This window comes from Triticum aestivum, chromosome 2A (genome assembly GCF_018294505.1).
Source record: "Triticum aestivum cultivar Chinese Spring chromosome 2A, IWGSC CS RefSeq v2.1, whole genome shotgun sequence".
NCBI lineage: Eukaryota > Viridiplantae > Streptophyta > Magnoliopsida > Poales > Poaceae > Triticum > Triticum aestivum.
The window spans coordinates 529,429,540-529,452,856 of NC_057797.1; the positions used below are offsets into that span (position 1 = coordinate 529,429,540).

Here is a 23,317-nt window from a genome sequence, read left to right on the forward strand (position 1 = left end):
GGGAAGAGGGACATAGAACTAGTTGCTTGGTGAAGACAAGGATTCGGTAGACCAGTTCTAGTTGTTATGACAACTGTACGTCTGGTTAGGGAGGCTAGGATTGAATTCAGAAGACCGCGTCTTCACCTTATTCCCCTTGAGCTAAGGACACCCGGTCCTTCCCCAATCACTCTGGTAAGTCTTCAAGGTAGACTTCCGAACCTTCACAGACTTCGTTCACCGACGATCCACAATGGCTCTTGGATGCTCAGAACGTGACGCCTAACCGGTTGGAGGGTTCACAGTCCTCAAGTGTAACAAGTCTTCAGGTCACGCGGACAGAAAGACTTCAGTGATGCCTAACACTCTTTGGCTCTGTGTGTTTTGGGCCTTGTCCTCGCAAGGATCTCTCTCAAAGGCTTTGAAGGTGGGTTGCTCTCAAACGACAAAAGTCATGCACTAACTCTGAGCAGTCACCAATTTATGGTGTAGGGAGTGTGCTATTTATAGCCAGGAGGCAACCCGACCTGATATGTCCGAAATGACCCTGGGTCGCTAAGGAACCGACACGTGTCCAACGATCGGATTTCAAACACACGCTGCAGCTTGACTTGGGCTACAAGCAAAGCTGACTCATCCAACTCTGGGTAAGATTTGCTCTCATTGTCTTCGCTCGAAGACATAGGATTTTGGTTGAGCATCACATCAGTCACTCTGACTTTATTCACTTGGACCCCACTTAACAATACGGTGGTTCCTATGACTCAATAAAGAAGAAAGGAAACTATGAAACAACTATGTCTTCGCACTCCACATTCTTCAAGTGAATGTCTTCACATGTCATAATCTTCACGAACCACAATTGTCTTCAATGTCTTCACATATTTTTAGGGGACATCTCTGATAGGTAAACCGAATCAATAAGGCACTACTACCTGTGTTATCCTGCAATTCTCACAAACACATTAGTCCCTCAACCAAGTTTGTCGTCAATACTCCAAAACCAACTAGGGGTGGCACTAGATGCACTTACAGTTGATTTTATGCATATCTTTTAGAGTATATTCTAGTGCCAAAGTCCCTCATATCATATCCATCTAGCACTTATTCATGTCTCCAATGCATAGTTCTTGGTATTTACTTGTTTGACAAAGTTCGTTGCACAATTTTTGTTTTTATTAGTTTTCCTTGTTTTGTGGTCTTTGTAGGTGTGTTGACATGTTCATGGACTTGGGACAACCAAGTTGGGGGTCAAACGGAGAAGTTTCAGGCACCGGATCAAGGCCCTTTGGAGAGTTTGATGATTTGACATTTATCAAAGTGTCCAAAATGAAGATCCAAGGCCTCTAACACACCGAGCTTTTCGCTAGCAATCCAACGAGCCCCAGAATGTCATTCAGAGTTTGTCTAAAGAAATGGCGACCATACTACGAAATAGCTCCCGAAGTCCAGGGAGAAAGACGGCCTTCCATACGAGCGGAGCTGCTGGTATGGGCGGTCGTATGACGTCCTGACAGCTCCGAAAATCAGCAATACCTATGCCGATTGAGCTCCGATTTCGTCCTTGTTTTTCCCTACGGGATTCTTGATGACCAAGGCTTGTATTGGGCGTGGATTTGGCTCCCCTTGAGCCCTTGGATGAAAGGGAGGATACTAGATCAACAGAGGAGACCCGAGGAGGACTCCTATATGAAGTCCTCCAACCCTAGCCGCCGCCTCAACCATCTACATCCTCCACAAGTTTCATCTCCTGCCGCCACTCCTCCATTGTAGAAAACCCATGTAACACCCCGGATGTAACTTTCCCAATTTGTACTCCAACTCTTGCCGTCTCCGGCGTTAAGTTATTTTATTTTCTCGGGTTCGGGTTTTGTCTCCGTGTGTTGTTCTCATTGTCATGCATCTCATATCATGTCATCATGTGCATTGCATCTGCATACGTTTTTGTCTCATGCATTCGAGCATTTTCCTCGTTGTTCGTTTTGCATTCCGGCGCTTCGTTCTCCTCCGGTGGTCATTTCTAGCTTTCTTTCGTGTGTGGGGATTAAACAATTCCAGATTGGACCGAGACTTGCCAAGCGGCCTTGGTTTACTACCGGTAGACCGCCTGTCAAGTTTCGTATCATTTGGACTTCGTTTGATACTCCAACGGTTAACCGAGGGACCGAAAAGGCCTCGTGTGTGTTGCAGCCCAACACCCCTCCAATTTGTCCCAAAACCCACCTAACTCTGCTCCATCATCTAGAGCGTTCGATCACGATCGCGTGGCCGAAAACCGCACCTCATTTGGACTCTCCTAGCTCCCTTTATGCCTATTTAAACACCCCCTCCAAATCCGGATCTTTCTCCCCCCCCCCCCCCGAAACCCTAAAAATCCCCTCTGACGCGCCGGACATTGTCCGCCCGCGCCGGACACTCCGCGTCGCCGCCCCCGCACCAGTCGCGCGCTGCCACATGGCCTCGCCGCCGCCTCCCACCGCGCGGCCCGGGAGGCCCAGGGAGGGCCCCCGCGGCCCTCAGCCGCCGCCGCCTTGCCGCGCCCGGCCCCCGCCGCCTCGTTCGCTCCGCCGCCGCCGCCTCCTATCGCCCGACGACCGGAGCCGCCGCGTGCCACCGCGACGCTGGCCAGACCCCGCCGACCCCGCCGCCTCTTCCTCGCCACCGGAGCCGCCCTGCTCCGGCAGCCCCTCGCCGGCGCCGTCCCAGGCCGCCGCGGCCGCCGACTCCCTCCACGCCGAGCGCTGCCCCCGTGGCCACCCTCGCCGCCCCGGCCGTCTTCTCCCTCTCCGTCGAGCTCCGGCGTGAACAGTAACTCCGGCCGTCGTTCCTCGATTTCCGTGCCCCGATCTAGATCTGGCGTGAACAGTAACCCTAGAGGTTGATTTTTTTCTCTAAGTCCAAAAATCGTAGACCCATGTTACCATGTTCACAGCTCCATAACTTTGCATTCATAGCTCCGATTCATGCATATAGCATATCAAAATGTTCATCTCAGAGAGTACACCATTTCATTCCATTGCATCATTTTCATTTGAGTTCATCTTGACGCACGAAATGCTATTAGAAGAGGGCTACTTGAGATAATTGTCAGATCTACTACTCCGTTTAGGTTTTTGCCATTTTTGCCATGATTATTGTGTGCATGATATGCCCGTGAGTTCTACATATGTTTTGCTAAGGGTTTTGTCATCTTTCCAGAGGTGCAACCCATGTATTTTTGTGATGTGTGTGGTGACTTGTGCAAGCTTGCAAAGTGGTGCACCTGCTAATTCTGTTTTCAGGGACTTAGTTTTTCACTAAGTCCTGGAGCTGTTTATCTCATGATGCCATATGTTCATGTTGTTTCCTAGTGATACGTGCCTCTTTTGAGGATGATCAGTAAGGGAGTTTTTTTAATATTATAGTGCTCTATCCATCCATGTCTTTGTTTGCAATTATAGAGCACCCTAGCTTGAGTCAATCGAGTTCTACTTTTGCTACTTTGTGAATCTGGGCAGATTGTCAACTTGTTTGCAATTTTGCTGGTGATGTTGTAGTTGATCCGTGCATGCTATGCTATTGTTCTTGCCATGTCTAGCTTGAATTTTGTGCCTTCTTGATGGATGTATGCTTGTCTTGCCATGACTTGCACCGTAGTGAGTGTATTGAGCTCGTGAACATGCCTACTTGAGTTATATTTCAGCATGTGTCAGTTTTTCACTAAGTCTGAAAACTGATTATGTTTTTGCTATGTTCACATGCTTGCAATTGTATTTTCTGATCCCTTTTGGCTCAAGGTCACTAAGGGACTTTTGTTAAGCTCTTTCAGTAGCTCCATTCCATGCTTTACTTTGCCATGTTCAGATCCTGTAGCATGTAGTTTTGTTGCTCCGAAGAGGGCTACCTGATCTGAAATTCCAGACAAGTGTTAATTTCACTAAGTCTGAGATATGTTCGCCATATGCATTTTTGACATGCTTGTTTGAACCTGTTAATGGATGAATTGGCCGTAGCTCAGTGCTAGATTTTTGTTAAGCATCTTATGTGCATCCCTGCCATGTATTTTGTTGTCATGTTTGGGTGTTGTAGCATGTTCATTTCGTTGCATTTAGATGCCTACTTGCTGTAAATCGCAGACCGGTGTCATTTTTGAATCGCTTGCCATTTCCAAACCGTAACTCCGATTCCGGCGTTCTTTATATCGTTTTCAAGTGATTTCGTCTCATATTTCCAGTGGCACACTTGGATTTCCAAGTTGAGGCCAGGTTCATGCATTCCCTGTCATATCTTGCATTTTGCATCCCGCATCGCATCCCGCATAGCATATCATTTTTGCATTGTGTTGTTTGAGTTTGCACGTGGTTGATTGTGTCCTTGTTGCTTGTCTTGTTTGGATAGAGCCGGGAGACGAGTTCGCTAACGAGGAGCCCGTTGAGTTTGCTTTCGAGGATCCAGTCAACTCTGACAACTGTGCAGGCAAGATGATCATACCCTCGAAATCACTACTATCTTTGCTATGCTAGTTTGCTCGCTCTTTTGCTATGCCATTGTTACGATGCCTACCACTTGCTTTCAAGCCTCCCAAATTGCCATGTCAAACCTTCTAACCCACCATTGTCCTAGCAAACCGTTGATTGGCTATGTTACCGCTTTGCTCAGCCCCTCTTATAGCGTTGCTAGTTGCAGGTGAAGATTGGAGGCCGTTCCTTGTTGGACCCTTTATTTACTTGTTGGGATATCAATATATTGCCATGTTATCTAATGCATCTATATACTTGGTAAAGGGTGGAAGGCTCGGCCTCTCGCCTAGTGTTTTGTTCCACTCTTGCCGCCCTAGTTTCCGTCATATCGGTGTTATGTTTCCGGATTTTGCGTTCCTTACGCGGTTGGGTTATAATGGGAACCCCTTGATAGTTCGCCTTGATTAAAGCTTTTCCAGCAATGCCCAACCTTGGTTTTACCATTTGCCACCTAGCATTTTCTTTCCCTTGTGTTCTGCAGGCTCAAGGGTCATCATTATTTTAACCCCCCCCCCCCGGGCCAGTGCTCCTCTGAGTGTTGGTCCAAACCCGTCAGCTGCCGGTGGCCACCAGGGGCAACTCTGGGCTGGCCTACCCGTACCTAAGACAATCTGAGTGTGCCCTGAGAAAGAGATATGTGCAGCTCCTATCGGGATTTGTCGGCACATTCGGGCGGTGTTGCTGGTCTTGTTTTAACCTGTCAAAGTGTCTTGAATTACCGAGATACCGAGTCTGATCGGAACATCTTGGGAGGAGATCTACTCCTTCGTTGACCGTGAGAGCTTGTCATGGGCTAAGTTGGGACTCCCCTGCAGGGATTGAACTTTTGAAAGCCGGGCCCGCGGTTATGGGCAGATGGGAATTTGTTAATATCCGGTTGTAGATAACTTGAACCTTAACTTAATTAAAATGAATCAACTGAGTGTGTTACCGTGATGGCCTCTTCTCGGCGGAGTCCGGGAAGTGGACACGGTGTTGGAGTAATGTTTGCGCAGGTTGCTCTCTAGTTTCTCGCATGCGCTTTGCCTCCTCTTCTCGCTCTCTTTAGCGAATAAGTAGCCACCATACTTGCTAGTCGCTTGCTGCAGCTCCACTTATATTTACCTTGCCATACCTATAAGCTTAAATAGTCTTGATCGCGAGGGTGCGAGATTGCTGAGTCCCTCTGGCACACAGATTACTATTACACCAGATGCAGGGCCTGATGATTCCGCTCCAGGAGACGCGTATGAGCTCAAGTGGGAGTTCGACGAGGACTCTCAATGTTACTATGTTTCCTTTCCCGATGATCAGTAGTGGTGCCCAGTTGGGGTGATTGGGACCGTGTCGCTTGTTGGGTTATCTTTTATTTTGGCGCCGTAGTCGGGCCATGAGTGTTTGGATGATGTAATGTTATTTATGTACTTGATTGACATGGCGAGTGTAAGCCAACTATGTTATCTCCCCTTTTATTATCATATTACATGGGATGTTGTGAAGATTGCCTAACTTGCGGCATATGCATTCAATGCGATTATGTCTCTAAGTCGTGCCTCGACACGTGGGAGCTATAGTCGCATCGAGGGTGTTACACCCACCATAGAGAAGGGCCAAGACAAGGAAGGGAGAAGGGAGGAGGCGCCTCCCACGTCTGGCGCCGGCCAAAGGGTCGGCGCCCTCTTCATCACCGCTGCCATGCCTCTCTCCATCTCCAACTCCATGTTGGATTGTAACTTGTCCCTCATCTGTATGTACTCCATCACCATGTTTGAGTAATTTATTAGTTCTTGGGGGAATAAGATGAACTCTAGTTTGTGCTGGTACCTATTATCTTGCGCGATATGGTATCCTCTGTACATGTTTATGTTAGTAGCCTTCTTGACGTTGGGTGAAGTCGACCATCCAATGTATGCCAATTTTGGACGGAAGGTTATTACTGTTGGCGTACCGTGTGGTTGCGGAGGTGGGTGACGTGACAGGCCCCATCTCCCTTCGTAGCGGATCGTTGCAGCAGGGGGTAAAACGAAGACCACTTTGGCTGCGCCAACGGGGACCTGTTTCCCCTTAATCACCGTTTGATATCCGGAGTGAGGAAGAACGGTGGTGGCGTATGTGATACGGTGCTGCCGCGTGTATGCACGTATTTGTACCGGCTCCGGCCACAAAAAGAAACATGTAAAGTGGCTTAGTATTCGTAGAACGAACGTGTAGTGATGATTCCGGATACCTTGAGAACGCCCTTATTACTCAAGCACCGCCCCCTTTTATTTTACCCGGTGTTTTATTTATGTTTTTACCTTCGTGTAGTTGTTTAGTTAAAACCACCCTTATTATCGTTTTCGCTAGCAACTGACGAATAGACTATTTTCAGATAACAATCTGGGTGTGAATGTAGCCACGTAAGTGACGGTGTAGCTGCGGGATTGACAGTTACCTATGCACCACCGCTCCTTGTGGGATCAAGATGCTCTACTTACCGCGAATTGCAATAGCCATGTGTCCTTGCAGGTTATCAAGCTTCCCAGCGTCGTTGCCAGGGAGCAAAAGCGCTCGGTTACCTTCCCGTGAAGTTTCGCTGACTGGTGATCATGGTTTTTTATCCTTCTCATTGGAGGGGTTTTTCCACAATAAAATCTTATGTCCTTTGTGTGATTTGATCTTCCTTGTTTTCTTTTGCTTGTCATATCTCTAGCATTGGTGTTTGGACGAGTGGTTTTTGTTGCAACTTGGTGACACAGAGAATTTGATATAACAAGGTAACAAGAATTCGCTGGAAACATCTTTTTTTTAAATGGCAACGGAGTTTCTAACGAAGAGACTTTTTTTAAAGCAAAGCAAAGCTTTATAACTTACGGTGTTTAGGTAAATCACCCTGAACACAAGCAGCCACCAGGGCTGGTACATCAGACCTCCACTCCTCATAGTGGAGGTCAAGTAATCCACCCAATATTGGCAAGTTTATGTGCAACATAATTGGCAGAACGCCTACACACCAAAATAACAAACTTAGAAAACCACAACTTAAGCTGATATTTGGTGTCCTCTATCACCGCTGCGTACGCCGAGTAATCCACCTTCTGTATGTCCAACGCCCCATGAAACCACTGCTGGATGCCATCCACGTTCAAACGTATTGTTGTGTGATCTATGCCAGACAGAAGAAACAATCTGCAGTGTTCTGCAGTAGGTAAACAGTACTTCGCGGCACTGTGTCTGTCATGGCTCCTACCTCGAGGTGGAAATGAACAATATATGTGGGTGGAGCGGCAGCTCCATGGTGAGGTAAACTATTTTTTTCAGCAATCCAGAGTCCAACTCGAGAGCAAGCATTACACTTCGTCACTGCGCCCCCCTGGCTTGATCACCTCGACCAGAGATCAACAATGGACATGCGAATCGAAGGCATGCTTGTCCACGATAGCTGCTGCCGTGACACCAACACACAAATCCATTTCCTTGCCGACGGTGCCGCCGTACAGCAACGGAACACGGACCGAAGGACCTGGGCGGCGGGCACACACACACGTACTGGTCTCCTGGATCAGCCGTGGAAAAAGAATGTCTCGCGGCACCGTACGACAACAAACACCAACCCAGATCTCGGCCGCGCGCAAACGTGAAACCCTAGCTTGCACAACCCGAACCGTAGCGACGCTTTAATCAGCCGGAAATCCGTGCCGCTACTGATCGCTGAAGTCAATCCAGCATTAAGTACAGCCCCAAGCATACGGCGATCACGCATGAAAATGAAAATAATGTGCCAAGGCTGCAGTTTTGCTTCAGGGAACAAGTACGTCAGGACTACATATATCCGCCTAAACACATACAAACACGCTAAACAAACAGTTCCACCTGTTCAAGTTTCAACTCAAGAAGTCGGGATTACATCTCTGACTCTGGAGGCAAAAGCGCGGATTAGCTACGCCTTTGGCGTCTTCTTGCTAGGACGTAGTACGAGTAAATACAATCTACAGTTAGATCTTTCTAGTGGAGTAAACTGTACAGGTGAGTAAGCACCCGGCAGGTTAACATCGGGCCAACTGAACTATATTTTGCCTCCCCTTTTGCTTGATAACACAGGCGAAGGATGGCTGTTCGAAGTGCCCTGATCTGGTCTTGTAAGTCTTAATGCAATAGAATTCACATGCTTCGACTGTAGCAGCAATATACCGTGTGAATAAACAGCAGCCGACGAACATGAGATATGGCCGCAAGACTCTCAGCTTGAACAAGGAGGCCTGCTATAGCACCTGCTTTGCCATCTGTAAACTACAAGCGGTAAGTAGCGTGGAGATAGGTACTTACAAGCACCCAAAATCTACAGGTATGAAATGAAGCCTTCCCTCTCAGATGTGCTTAAGTGCAAGACTGTGTAGCAGCTAGCAGAAAGTTCAGAAAATTAAGTAGAAATGAGATAACGTACCTTTTCTTGGCAAATCCTCGACAATGCTTCCACATGAAAATTTTGTAGCTCCTCAAGGACTTTAACCTCCAAGCCTCTGATATCTTCACCCTGAAAAGGTCCAATACGTGCATCAGAAGAATAGAAGGACATCACACGAGTCATCTCTGTATACTGTGTTATGTGGTGCAAGGTAAGCTTCTAGCAGAAAGAAATACTGTGCATAAAATATAGATCAGATGTATCCAGCTTTCAGAGAGGACACTTGTTACAACGGTAAAAATATAATAGGATCACCTTCAATCTAGACATTGCGTTTTCCAACTCTTTGCAGCGGCTTCTTTCAAAATTGTATGCAGCTTTGGCTTCTTCCAAAGTACTGATGCCATCCCATTTCCAATTATCTGAAGCTTCCATATCGCTTAGGATTCTACCAGTATCAGTCTTCGATGAATGAAAGCCATTTTGCTTTGATTTAAATTCAAACAAATCATCCTGAGAGCTTTCTTTCTTTATCTTTGAAACAAGGGCCCACATGTTTTCCAGTTCATTTTCCAAATCATGCTCATGGCACTTTGCATCATCAATTATCTTCAGAAGCTCATTTTCCCTTCGGGCCTTTTGCGATAATGTGTCTTCTAAGGCAGCCTCTCGCTGGCAACTAGCAACCAACTCTTTCTGCATCTCCTCAACCAAAATTCCATTATCTTGATCACGGCGTTTTGTGTCATTGCCCCTTGTGACTGATGCAGTAAGCTCTTTGGCTGCAGTAAAGTCTGCAGCCAGCTTTGCATTTTCGTAAGAAAGCCTGGTGACTTCTTCTGCCAAATTTTTTAGTTCGACTGCAGCGGCAGATGCCAATTCTTTAGCATAGTATGATTCTTCAGCCAGCTTTTGACTCTGAATTTCTAGCCCATCTTTCTCTTCCGTCAGCCTCAGCTTGTCTTGCTTCAAATTCTCAATTTCTGCAGCCTGCAGCGCTGGTCTTTAGGTTTCAAGTGACAGACTAACTGGACGCAGATAAATTTAGGGGGATGTGATGCTTACCTGCATGAGCACTTGAGATTTTAATGGCGACTCCTTATTTTCTTCCGCTGTTCTAGAGGGAATGTTCTCATGACTTGAGAATTCATCTGCCTGATCCTTAGGATAACTTCTTGACGTTGATGGTTCACTAAACTGCATACCGGCCACATTATTCTCACTCTTAGAGGCCTTCAACAAATTACTGATTTGTCGCTTCAATTGTGCAACTGTTTCTTGGAGTTCTGCATTTTCTGATACCTATTTGAACAAGAACATTAGACTGATATGTTGGAGATGAAAAATAACTGTTCTCCCGCCCTTTCTCACCTTTGTTTGTAGCTGATCTTGAAGAATTTTATTATCTGCAGACATGATCTGCAGAGACAACACATCCGAAACGGTAATTAGTATAGGATAAATATCAACCAAAGAAACAAAGATTAGCTGACAAAGTGGCATTGAACAAACCTCCAGTTCACATGTCATCTCACTCAATTGTGTGCTCAACCTTGAAAAGGTCTGAAAAAATCACATTACACAAAACATTTCAATCATTAACATAGGAATCCAAAACACTATAGCATATGACTCATTGACCAAATAAGTAACGCGACCAAGAAAGTTAAGGTAGACCTAATTAACGAAAACAAAAGAAGAATGCTCAAATGAAAATTTGTAGAAATTTGCATGTAAGGCAACATAAGACAAATTCAAACTTTCCAGTTTAGCATCACTTGAAAACTATTACCTGGGTCATTTCAGTCCTAATAGCTGGGTCATCAGTAGTTTCCAGTGATTGCATTATGCGCTGTTCTAACACATGTATATGTGATTTCTTTTCACTGATTTCATTTTTCAATCTCTCAATTTGGTCCTGCGGAAGAAGAGGAATGGGAATGCTCAGATAAGTATATCTTTTAAATAAATAGCTGAGCTAAAGAAGATATCACATAAATATGCCCAGCTAGCTCAGAAAGGATTATAGATATATTTACCTGAATTTGTGAATCATCAGGGCTGTTGGCTGCTTGCTCTAATAACCTTTTGAGTGAGCTTGTAGAAAATGCGACTTCCCCAGCCAGCATCTTGACCTGCTCTTGGAGAAGATCTATTTGATCCACAATAGTTGTTCCACTCTATACATGTAATGTGTCAGTTGATTCAGTTCGAGTCCAAACCACTGAATATAGCAAACACACGATAAAACAAAAGACAATATGAGTCAATCTGCCATATTAGATAAGCCATGGGATGTGTGCTGCTTCTAGCCAGAAGAGGTAGCCAGGCAAGAACATAGGCCACAGACGACCCTCGCAGTTCAGGGCCAAAAGTACACTTTTTGTAACTAAAATCTGTTATAGCTGAGTCCACTTGTCAACAGCTTTAATCTGGAATCACATTACCCTATATATGTAACAACCATCTCTGTGTGAATGCTCTCCGCAAGCCACTGTTCTTCAGCAAGCAGCAATCCAGAACTAGAAGGTTTTGTTATTAATTAACATGGAAGGTTTCCAGCATATTTCACAGCATAGTTTGTGCCAACCAAGAGAAGGGTGTGCGTCATGGTAGAATGAGAGCAACAGGTGAAAATGTAAAAAGTTGGAAAACAGACTCACCGGCAGAGGGTGCCGTACTATGGGTGCGGCACTAAACAAATCACCAGCTTGAGTCCTCTCCAGAAAAGAATCACCGAGTGCTGAATCGTCTGCTTTCCTAGTCACAGATTTCCTTCGACCATCTTTCAGGTCAAGCAATAGGTGCTTTTGTTGTGATGATCTGGAGAAGGAAGGCGAGCCGCTAGCAGTGCTATCACTATCGGCACTAGGTGATAGCCCAGATAATTGCTCTGACTTCTGCATAAGTAACATATATCAATGGGTAATTCAGATAACTTATATTACTAACTCAAATAGCTTGTACAACTAAGCTACTACAAGCTACAAAAACAAAATAACTCACAAAGCTATATGAAACACCAACGAAGATAGCTGAACAATTAGAGAGCATCAAACAAATGGTGACAGACGAGACCTGAGTGTTCCGTGTGTACATAAAAAAGAGGGGCGCATAAGTGGAACTACACGTCTTAAAAATCAGGTAGAAGATGGAGCTGATATTTATGATCTCAACCACCAAACCCAAGTACTTTGTTGGAAGTGTATATGTGGATTGCCTAGCCCTTTGCATCAGTTCATACTTTTAATTGCGTTGGCTAGTGCATGTAGCTTAACATGGTATCAGAGCCTAAGGTCTTGAGTTCAAGTCCCGCCTTTCGTGATTTATCCAAGAAATTGTTCTTGCCCCCCCCCCCCCCCCCCCTCTGTGTCCACGTGTAGGCCTCTTGAGCCATACCTCTGAGTCTATTCATGTGTTGAGTTCCCGCGTCACACATGAGGGGGGTTGTTGAAATGTGTATGTGGATTTCCTAGCCCTTTCCATCAGTTCAGACTTTTGGTTGCGTTGGCTGGTGCATGAAGCTTAACATACTTTACTACCAATGTATAGAAGCCTTTAAGCAAGCAACTCCTAGCTGTACTGCATTCCTTCTTTATTTGAACTGAAACTATTGTACTGCATTCCTATCTTGCAAGAGATATTTAGAAGAAAAAAAAAGTAAATGCAATTGGAGGAGAGCACATTTAGAATAAAATGAACTACAAGACTCCAGTAAAACCACCTGATGTGTTCCTTAAATTATATCCTTTTTGAATGACCAGGAAAGCTAAATTGCCTACTGTAAGCATGCAACCCTTTACCAGGAGAGAACAAAAAAATAAAAATCGGTGGTGCCAATACAAAATTTAACATAGAAACTGAGAAACACAAACTACATAATCCATAGCACGAAATCACCTTTAGTTTGAACCAACCAAGCATTCCACGTTTGCGATTCCTTCTATCAAATCTAGCAGGCTCATCAGAATTGTTAGAATCAAGTTTTGCTTCAATCGAAAACTCTGAATCAAGGCTAATATCATCATCCTCTATGGAGTACTCCCGCTTACGATCAGGTAAATAAGCAAGCTGCAAAAAGAAACCGAATAAGAACAATAGGCATACTCCAATGCACGAAACAGGGTAAATCATCAGGAAAAATAATGCATTTTTAACTACAAGAAACAGTGTTTTATTCTAAAAAATACAACCATAATATGCTGTTGAAAATTGTAATGCAGAGCGACCCTTCCCCAGACCCTGCGCAAGCGGGAGCTACATGCACTGGGGGCTGCCCATTCGATTTTTACTTGAGCATTTCAGCTACATATAGCTACTTAGTCATTCAGTTAGATATACTGCCCAGAAGAGTATGTTTTGATTGCATATTGCCGGGATCCAATGCACTAGGCTCTCGTACAAAATGGGATTAGTAGGGTGTACCCACATCCGTAGAAGTGAAAAACTTTTAGAAAAAGAACTCCTTAATATAAAACAGTATTGAAGAACCCTATCAACAAGTAGGTTACATAAAAATTACAAAGGTTTCACATGAACAAGGCACAGCCGAAAAGTAGAAGCTGCAAACCAAACAAAGAAGAAAGAGAGCTTGAGCTTAGAAACCTCATCTTCCCCAAATGAATGCCGTCGGCGGAGGCTAGCCTGTCCTGAAACTTTTGAGGATATTGAACTTTTGGTTGATACCAGTATCAGTTTTGTTAATCTCTGAATTCTACCCATCAATGCTGCTTTTGCTTCCTCTTCCTGTTCTAACCTTGACTGGAGTTTGACTTGGCCAGCCTCAAGCTATCACACAAAGAGAATATCAGTAATAAATTAATCATCACGGATAAAAATATGGCCCAAGTAATCATGTTCAGAAGGAACAGGTTGGGTTTAATCTACAGTTATGCCATCTGGAAGAAAAGTATCTCAATATGCATGGAGTACAGGCACACTTAGTGGAAGAAAAGTTAGTCTTGCAGTGACGATTTTATTCGTGTTAAGAAGGGAAACAGAACAAATGGACAATAGTTAAGTACCTTATTAGGTGCTGAAAACATGTTAAAAAATACCTGAAGTTTTAGATTAACAAGATCCTCCTGATCCGTGGGAAGAATGTACCCATTTCCCATCATTCCACGTCTCAGTTGTTGCAGCTCTTCTTTCAAGCATGTTATCTCCTTTTGATACTTCTTTATCAAGGACTTCTCATCAATTATCTGTAAAGAAAATTTATCATCAGTAACAAGCATCTTCCTTACAATATGGATTCAAGACTGATTGATTCTTACCTTATTTTGAGAAGCTTTCAACTCGACATGCTTGCTCCTGTGGGCAAATTTTAATGTATTATGTGTTTCTTCGGTGTTGCTGGAAGCAGGGGTAACTGTGCAAATAAGCTGTGACGAAGATAAGGGTGAGAATATATCAACATAAGTTACTTGCACTTATGAGTCCACATATTATACATGGAAAGGTTCCCAAGGCCAAGGCGAAAAATAAGTAAATAAATAAAGGATCTTCTTAAGATAGAAAGCACAAGTGTACTGTACAAAGAAACACTCACAGAAATGCGCCCATGCCCACTCAGAGAGTACTGAAGTAAGCGTGTGAGCTTTGAATCTCTATAGGGAATATGGGTGGCCTTACCATCTGTAAGTTTAGCAATAACCTGCGAGAAAATGTCATCGACAATTTACCATGGGAAGAACTAAATAAACGTACAAAAATGTGATCGTTTCCCTAGTATCCCTTCATACTAGTAATTTATATTTGGGGTTAAGCATCATGAGGATCCAGGTTAGCATCAGCTATGGAGACATGCATGTAAAAATTGTCTTATTAGTGCTACAAGCAACTACCACAAGTTAAACCTAGCAGATTTGGCACACCATGAGAAGAACTAAATAAGCGAATAAAATGTGATCATTTCCCTAGTACCCCTTCCAACTAGTCATTTATATTTGAGGTTAAGCGTCATGTGATCCAGGTTGTAGCGATCAGCTATGAGCAACTACAGCAAGTTAATCCTAGCATATATGGGACAACTCGATGAAATGTGTTACAGAGTTAATATTGTATATATTTGTCAATAATATCACAAAGGAATACAAATCAGCAGCAGCGCAGGTTGCAGGATACTTACAGTTCCAAGAGTGAGCAGGCTTTTGTTTATGTATGAACCTTCTTTACGACGTAATCCAGTTGTTTCGGTCTTGGAACTTTCAGAGCCAGCCAGATCAATTAAGTTCTGACAAAATTATAAGGATTAAAACAATAAGAGCATGTAGAAATAAATTCTACCAAGATGATAATCAGTAAGGTGCTTGAAATGGTATGAAAACTATAAGCATACTCGAGGAGAGGAATTACCAATTGGCACAATCTGACTTCTTCCTCTTCAGTTTCACCAGAGGGGCTGCTCTCAATGGTCTGCAGGTATGTAACACTGTAAGTTTAACAATTCTACCTGAGCTGAAACTATATTAACTGGTTACATCAAACAACTTCCCAATGGAAGAAACAGCAGAGTTTATGATTCAGTGAACATGGAACAGTTAACATAATTTTGCAGACTCAGCAAGCACTAAATATTTGGCAGTACACTGGATGCAAACACTGTCAGAGTGTCAGCCAACAGATGTGTGCATGAGAGAGATAGAGACAGACACACACACACACACACACACACACACACACAGGGAGAGAGAGAGAGGTGGGAGGGATGAGAAAGAATACCAATGTGAAGATAGTATGGCTCCGACTACTGACAAGATTGAAGTTGTTGGATCCAACATGTCTGTGCTCTGCCAGACGAAACGGCATCAGTAATTCAGTGCAAGGTTAATGTAATTCAATTTCAAGGTGTAAATAAAAATAATGAATTGCCAAAGCATCGCATGCACCCACACACAGAAGTTACAGAAGGTCAAAGACGGAGATACACACATAGTACACGGATTCACCAGCAAAGCCACTTATACTGTAGGTTTAAATTTTAGCACAAGAAATCACAAAGACAAACATGGAGATGAAGCAATCTCCATCGAACAGAGGAAATCTTCCTTGGATACGATTGGTGATAATCTGGGAAAAGGAGTGGATGTTATCTAGATAAAACAAATACCTTCTCCAGATGCTATCAGAGAGAGTGCGTGTGCAGGTGATAAAACGACCTCTTCTTTAATCCCTTCCACATAGGTTCCCTAAATGAATAGAAAGAAAGAGGGTACAATTATTAGTGGCTAATAAGGAAGTATAATCTAGCATAGATCAACATTTATTAACAGGAGACTCGTCAGAGAGAAATGAGAAAAGGGAACAAATAGATCAACACACAATGTGAAATAAGAATCATAAGTGATAAGTATGCAACAATTCATATTGAGAAACGAATATAAGATTCCATCTAGTTTAGATTGTCGTGCTGTATAGTATTACTGGACATTATCCAATGACCAGGTACCTGTGCATCTTCTCGAATTCTTAGATTCTGTCCTGTCGGATCAAGTAAATCATTTATAACCTGCAAATGACAAAATCAAAAGCATGAACAACTAATAAACATATTAATGAGTGATTTTGGAAAAAGTTTACTCCAGTTTACTATTTTGCCACCATTTTAAGCTAGTTTTCTAAGTAAGCCTTACTGCATCAGGTTTATCATAATCAGGAGCGCATGGCATGGGACTCCTGGTCTTATATCTTGCCATATACAGATAAGAAACAAACTGGTTCCTATGAGGTGGCAAATCTATGTATTTAAAGCTCCAATGCATAGTGGATAATTCATCTTTATGTTGCAAATCAGCAGCAAACAAATGCATTGCTTGAAAGATATGTCACCTCATTGTAAATTTCGAGATATGACACTCGCAGAAGAAACTCTCGTCCAGGTGTCTGAGGTCAAGAAAATAAATAATGATGTCATGCGAGCCCGATCTTTTTTACAGTTTACAGACAGAAACATATAAATAAATTACATCTTGAATAATGCTGAACACATCCTTCACTGCCAATGGGATAATTCCAGGCGATTTTTGCTCTCCCTGCAATAAAGGTAATCCAAGTGTACCGTGAAAAAGAATTCAGCATTGCTGCTGATAAAAACAAATTCCACATGCTTATGTGTGTAGGTCAAGTAAACTGTGGTAGGCATTACTCATACGAGAGAAAAGAGGACAATAGCTATATATGTTAAACCGTAAAGCTATGTCTTCTGCTGAAGAAACATGTACGTAGAAGCACACCGCCAGACGTGTTAGAAAAATTAAGATAACAAATGCACACACATAACAATTAGAGGAGGCACAAACTTACATGCATTGTATGAGTTTTCCCGCTACTAGTGACACCATATGCAAAAACAGTTCCTGAAAGAAACAGAGCAATGTTTTGGTAATTGAACAAATCTCAGAAGGTAAAAGTACAACACTATATACAAGAGAAAGAAGGCAAGACTAGCAATGACCAATTATTTAAGTGAGTACGTCCTAATTAAAGGTAGAGGAACGGTTGGCTTCTTTTTCAAGGGAAAAGAGAGTAGAGGTACCACTGGAAATCCAAGATTCTGACAATTATGTAATATCGGTTGTAACAAAGAAGCATGTGAGACCCGAGACCAGATATGTCTGATGACAACAAAGTTGGCACCTACAAAGCATGGACACGGCTGGAAGTGCGAACTGCCATTCTGATACGGCAGGATACGGGGATACGGCGGGATACGCGAACTTTGCAGTATCCCCCGAATTTCGATTTTGAAAAAAGAAAAAAACACAGGGATATGCTGGGAGACGTGCAGGATACGTTTGGGACACGGCCTGGCCCAAAACAGCCTCGGCCCGACCCAGTATACCTAACCTATTTGCAGGAACTCCCGCACGCTCTCGTCTCAAGGACGAGGTGCTCCCTCCCAGCCTCGCAGGTAACCCAGCAGCCTTTCACCTCTCCTCTTTCCTCAACCTCTTCCTCTTTTATCCTTCAGATTTGCTTGTGCTGCTAGATGTTGCTTGCTGGCTTGCTGCTTGCTTGTGCTGCCGCTTATGCTGGTGGTGCTGCTGCTTCTCATGCTTGCTATGTCTTCCAATTATGTCTTGTCTTCTAATCTTCTGTATTATCTGTGTTCGATGTGTTTTGCAAGATAGATGCAGCTTGCAATGACAACATGACATGGGGGGGATGAGGATCAATCAATCATCACTTGATAAAAGAGACACCAAATGGGGCACTATCCTCTATTATGATCTCTTTCTCATTAATTTTCTGTCTTAATTGTATATTATACGGCATATTTTATTTTATTTTATATATACTCGCCGTGTCCCCGAATGGCTGTTTTTGAAAAATGCCATATCCCGTATCCCCGTATGTGTATCCCCATCTTTCCGTCCCCGTGTCCGTGCTTTTTAGGTTGGCACTGCAAAGGTGGATATAAACATGGTATGGAGGTTCCCTCAAAGGCATTATGAAAAGTAATGCAGATCCATCCAGTATGCATCCCTGTGGCAGATTTTTTATTGTATGTTGCCCAAATCTACCTTACTACCAAATATTTATCCTACTAAAGATATTAATAGGGGTATAATGGTGGTTCCTGGTCCACTAAATTTACATTTAGTATTGAACATAATTCACTCTAGAAATTAGAAACAATAAGAGTAGAAATATACCATTGATTCCTTCCATGGCACCACTTACAACATGCTGAGCAGCAACATCATATACGCGGCGAGTTGTAGTAGCTGGACCAAAAACTTTATCTGCAAAATTGAACAAATGGAAACAAAGAAGATGTAGGTTTCAGCAAACTACGCAGACCTGGCAGATGTTACAAATTGTAAAGTATGAAGTTATGATCACTGATATTAGCTTTGTTTTTACGGGTGTGCTTGGTTCATGCCATAGTATGCCCTACCAAAATTTGCCACCCATTGGCAAGCCAAAATATTGGCTAGAGATTCCTTGACCCTTTGTTGGCCAAAAGATTGGCAAGATTTGTGAAGAGAATGCGAGAAGAGTTGGTAAGATTTCATAGGCAACCAACCAAATAAGAGCCAAAATTTTGGTACGGCATGTTTTGGCACCAACCACCAACCAAGCATAACCCTACGAGACGAGCCTTGCTCGGATGGCTAGCTCTGGAGTTGTGCAGGCAACCCAGCTGTTTCGGCCCTTGGGTCAAGAACTAGGCATCGCGCATTTTCCAGGTACTTTCACACATGCACATTTAGTGCGATAATGCCTACCTGCGGTCTGGAGGCTATGTGGCATCTGATAAATTTCCTGGTGCGGATAGCAGACCGGCATGTGGATGTGTGTGTGTGTGTGTGTGTGTGTGTGTGTGTGTGTGTGTGATGTGTACGAGTGGTGTGCGTCTGCCTTGTACTACCTCTCAGAAAAATGTTAAACTGTCCTTTTGGTGTAACAGAACCTCAGATTCAAAACAATAGCAAATTAATCTTTACCATGTGTTTGCTACTTCACTAACAAGCACACATTCTCATCACAATCTTGAGCTTGCATGATATAAAGCAAGCTTGACAAAGGTGAGACATCCTATAGAGCTGGAACTGACTTCAACGGTCTATTAGTAGAATATATCAACAATCTCACCACAAAAGTGGCATATCCATTAAATTTACACCTCGATGGCCCAACAGAGCATTTAGTCATCAAACAATTTTACCCTCATTTCACAAAGAAAACTCCGAATATGGTAACCCCTTCTGTTTCATGTGAGGACATTTCCTTAACATCACCGGTTACACAATCTACATTGTAACACAGTGTGTAATATTAACTGAAATGGGCTGAAAATCACTCACCAAAAGCATAGGCGATACTCGGGTTGTACTCATTACGCACCATGTTGTCACCATCAGCATACCAAGCCACCTCGTCCCCCTTGTTGATCTCTCTAGGACTACACACCAACAAATACAAACAATTTTGAAACACATAAGCACAAAACCCAGAACCTCACGTCCTCAGTAGCAGAAAGCTAGCAAATCAGCAGCTCACCTGAGGGGGCGGAAGCGGACGGTGACCATGATGTTCTCTTTGGCATTGGACGCGTCCACCGCCGCGCCGGACGGCGCCCTCCCGGTCGCTCGCGAGGAAACCGAGGAGGGCGTGGTTGGCCGCGCGGAGGCGGTAGAGGAAGGCGTGGTGGGCCGCGCGGAGGTAGGGGTGGCGGGGCGCGCGAAGGCGGCGGAGGGAGTGGTGGGGCGGCCACCGGAGGAAGACGACGGGGTGGCGGGACGCACGGAGGAGGCCGGGGTGGACGCGCGGCCTCCCGACGAGGTCCTCGTCGGTGGGGGCGCCGCGGGCGCCGCCACCGCGGGGGAGCGGCGGGATCGGAATGGGGAGATGCTGGAGCGCGTCGATCTCGACGACGACGACATTGTCGCGGAGCTCAGGTTGGAGCGGGGGGGCAGGGTGGGGGCTTAGGGTTTTGGTGGAGAGCAGGCGAGCACGAGCGCGAGCTCGTGGGGATGGAGGGGAGGCTCGTGGGCTCTGCTTTGGTGTGTCGTCGCCGTCTTCCTCAGGGGAGCTTTGCCAGCTTGGTCGCCGTGGCCTCGTTTGTCGATTTGGTCGTGCCGCCTTTTTGGCACTTTGGTCTAAAGCTCCGAAATTTTCTAGGGGCTTTGGGGTTAGACCACCGATGGTGTGCTTACCGGCGGCTATTATCTGGATCACACAATTTATACTGTTTTCTTTCTCTTGTGGACCTTATTAAGGCTCCTCAAACCAATCATAAGTTGTAGAAAAATCTAGCCAGTCTAGTTATGATACTCCCATTACAATCAAGGTGGCTGGTCGTAATGAAAGTATCATAACTAGTACTTTCTCCATAAACTAATATAAGAGCGTTTAGAATAAGTAGTGATCTAAATGCTCTTATATTAGTTTATAGAGGAAGTATCATGCATGTCAATTAGATAATTTTGATAAGGTAGCATAAAATTAAATGAAGAAATAAAGGATTGAGTATCATATCACAATAAATGCTACTCCCTCCGTCTTAAAATTCTTGTCTTAGATTTGTCTAGATACGGATGTATCTAATACTAAAACGTGACTTAATAATAAATGCTACTCCCTCCGTCCCAAAATTCACTCACTATGTGCAATAACTAAAGCATATCTAAATGTGTCCTAGACACACCCTCCAAAATATATAAGTTGATAACAAGACAATTATAGTTTGCCCTTTACACGAGGGATAACCTGAATCCCGGTGCGAATGCTTCAGTTGACAGGACATTCATGCACACATCTATTCTCCTATTTACCCCGAAAATTATCTTTCTCGCTTCTCAATACTGCACATCAGTCGAACCCCTTAAAAAGTCTTGATATTGAATAATGCATCAACGTTAAGTTTTACAAAACCCATGAAATTGGTAAGACTAGCTCAACATAGTCACCCCCCCCCCTCCCCAAAAAAATGTCCTCTTCTATTTCCCTTCCCTTTACATATGAACCTTGTTCGATAGCAGGGTTTTACCCCGCCCCCACGATGAGAGAGGTTGGGTACGGGTTAGAAGAAGGGCGTGGGGATGATGGGTGTGAAGAAGCATAGACACGCTAGCATAAAGGGGACGTCTGCATTGTTGCTTGTGGGAAGGCGAGGCGAGTTGAGATCAGTTTGTACACTATACTATACTCCATGTTGTCCCGCCGAACTGCTCCCGCAAGCGTTCTCGAGGAAACCCTAGCGCGCCGTCTCTCGTCCTCCCTCGTCGAACTCTTCCCCTGCCGCCACCACATGGCGCCGCCGGGCAAAGTCCTGCCGGCGTTGGTGGCGGCGGGGATCTTTTCCCTCTCCTCGCGTTGGCGCCCGGCGCGGCACGAGACGGCGCTGGGCTGTGCGGGGCCCAGCGGCGCGGCGGCGGGCGTGCTGGGTGGCGGTGGTGGAGCAGCCGCTTGGGGCCCTTACGACGTACGGCGGCTGCGGCGTGGCTTTTCCGGCAGTGACGCACGCGACGGTCCCGTCCAGATCTGGCGGATTTGGCTCCGGTGGCCCGACGCTCGGCGGGGGCAGCGTGCTGCTTGGGTCACGGGTGTCTGGCTCCGCCATGGCCGGCGTCGGGCGGAGCTGGAGGCGTGGCGGCGACGGTGGTTAGTGCGTGTCCAGGCGGGCGAGTGGGCGCGAGCTTGCTTGCTCGGCCCTGTGACAGCGTGGGCCGTGGGCGGCCGCCCTACAGTGGCAGGTGGTGACGGCGGCGCGGTGGTGGTGGTCGTTCGTGCTGGTGGTGGCGCTGGCGGCGGTATGGGCTTCGGCCAACCTTGCGTGCGGCGGCCGTTGGCGGCGAGGGTGGTGGCGCTGGCTCGGGGCGGCCCCTCGGGGTCCCGACATGGATGTGGGCTGCCACGGCGTGGTGGTGGCCCATGGCGGTGGTCTGGGTCGTTTCACAGCGGCGGCTGGACTTCTTCGGCGTCTGCCTGTCGGTGAGCACCCTTGTCGACCTTTGATTCCTCTCCCCGTCGTTCGGGCGCTACCCTCATCGGGGGGTCGGCCCTCTCCCAGCTGCGGCCCATCGCTCGTCTCGCGCCTGGCAGCAGGACCGAGCTCATCTCGCGCCTGGCAGCAGGACCGAGCTCGTCTCGCGCCCGGCAGCAGGACCAGACTCGTCTCGCGCCCGGCAGCAGGACCTGACTCGTCTCGCGCCCGACGACAGGACCGAGCTCGTCTCGCGTCCGGCAGCAGGACCGAGCTCGTCTCGCGCCCGGCAGCAGGACCAGACTCGTCCCACGCCCGGCAGCAAGACCTGACTCGTCTCGCGCCCGGCAGCAAGAACTGACTCGTCTCGCGCCCGGCGGCAGGACCGAGCTCGTCTCGCGCCCAGCGACAGGACGGATCGATGGTGGCCAGTTTTGGCCGGCCTATTGGGTCTCGACGCTGGGGACAGCTCAGGGGTGCGAAAGGCGGTTTCTTTCCACTTGTCTCTTTGGTTGGGGTAGCGGTGGGTGGCAGTGAGGTGGCGTCAAGGTCCTGGATGCCAGGGTGGCGGCCCTGGTGGTGGTGTCACGGTGCTCCTGGGCAAAGCCCGTGGCTTGATGCTGCCTGGTGGCCATGGCCGCGTGGGCGGCGTGGTAGTCAGGGTGTGATGTTCGGTGACGGTGAATATTAGATGGGGTGAAAACATGTTCTATCTTCGGACGAACCAATGGCGGTGAAGCTCGTTCCTTCCCTGAAGGCATCGCCACGACTCTCACTGCCCGTTGTGTTGCTTCAGGGAAAACTCTGATCCTTGGGTCGGGCGGTGGCGACACTTCGGTGTCGTAACCTTCATGTAGACACCGTCTTGAAGCCCGCGGTTCATCGTATGCAGCTTCTTCTTTTCGCAGTGGCATGTTCACGGTTGAGGCCCACAATCGCATGCATAATCTAAAAAAATGGTGCCAAAATCTACAACTCGCCATCCACAACCGCAAGCACTAAACGTTTTTAGGTCATGCGTTCTTATACGCTGTTTGCCACGGG

At 45.8% G+C, this 23,317-nt stretch overlaps 1 protein-coding gene across 3 annotated transcripts; it reads right to left on the bottom strand.

The window, feature by feature from the left end:
• Window positions 1-8,204: 8,204 nt before the first annotated feature.
• On the bottom strand, window positions 8,205-20,438 carry LOC123189247 (kinesin-like protein KIN-7E, chloroplastic). 3 transcript variants are annotated; one of them, XM_044601623.1, is made up of 25 exons: window positions 19,849-20,438; window positions 19,653-19,750; window positions 18,498-18,587; window positions 17,146-17,198; window positions 16,809-16,874; window positions 16,672-16,725; window positions 16,292-16,351; window positions 15,953-16,031; window positions 15,565-15,632; window positions 15,199-15,258; window positions 14,972-15,076; window positions 14,393-14,497; window positions 14,118-14,225; window positions 13,899-14,045; window positions 13,447-13,629; window positions 12,742-12,912; window positions 11,505-11,738; window positions 10,881-11,021; window positions 10,634-10,759; window positions 10,354-10,404; window positions 10,213-10,260; window positions 9,907-10,143; window positions 9,157-9,831; window positions 8,881-8,970; window positions 8,205-8,719 (listed from the first exon to the last, which is right to left on the bottom strand). In XM_044601623.1, the coding sequence occupies exons 1-25, from the start codon at window positions 20,229-20,231 to the stop codon at window positions 8,699-8,701; spliced, it is 3,453 nt and encodes a 1,150-aa protein (XP_044457558.1). In that variant the 5' UTR covers window positions 20,232-20,438; the 3' UTR covers window positions 8,205-8,698. The 3 variants fall into 3 exon arrangements, with proteins under 3 accessions (XP_044457558.1, XP_044457559.1, XP_044457557.1); XM_044601624.1 differs by having other exon boundaries at window positions 9,907-10,038; window positions 11,505-11,741; XM_044601622.1 differs by having other exon boundaries at window positions 11,505-11,741; window positions 19,849-20,437.
• Window positions 20,439-23,317: the final 2,879 nt, after the last annotated feature.

What these genes read in the sequence shown, in the direction of transcription:
- LOC123189247 (XM_044601622.1), bottom strand. Translation starts at nt 20,231, where the DNA reads ATGTCGTCGTCGTCGAGATCGACGCGCTCCAGCATCTCCCCATTCCGA. An exon ending in AAGTCAGATTGTGCCAATTG is followed by an intron (nt 15,077 to 15,198) that starts GTAATTCCTCTC and finishes TAATTTTGTCAG; the next exon opens with AACTTAATTGATCTGGCTGG. An exon ending in ACGCAATGTCTAGATTGAAG is followed by an intron (nt 8,971 to 9,156) that starts GTGATCCTATTA and finishes GGACCTTTTCAG; the next exon opens with GGTGAAGATATCAGAGGCTT.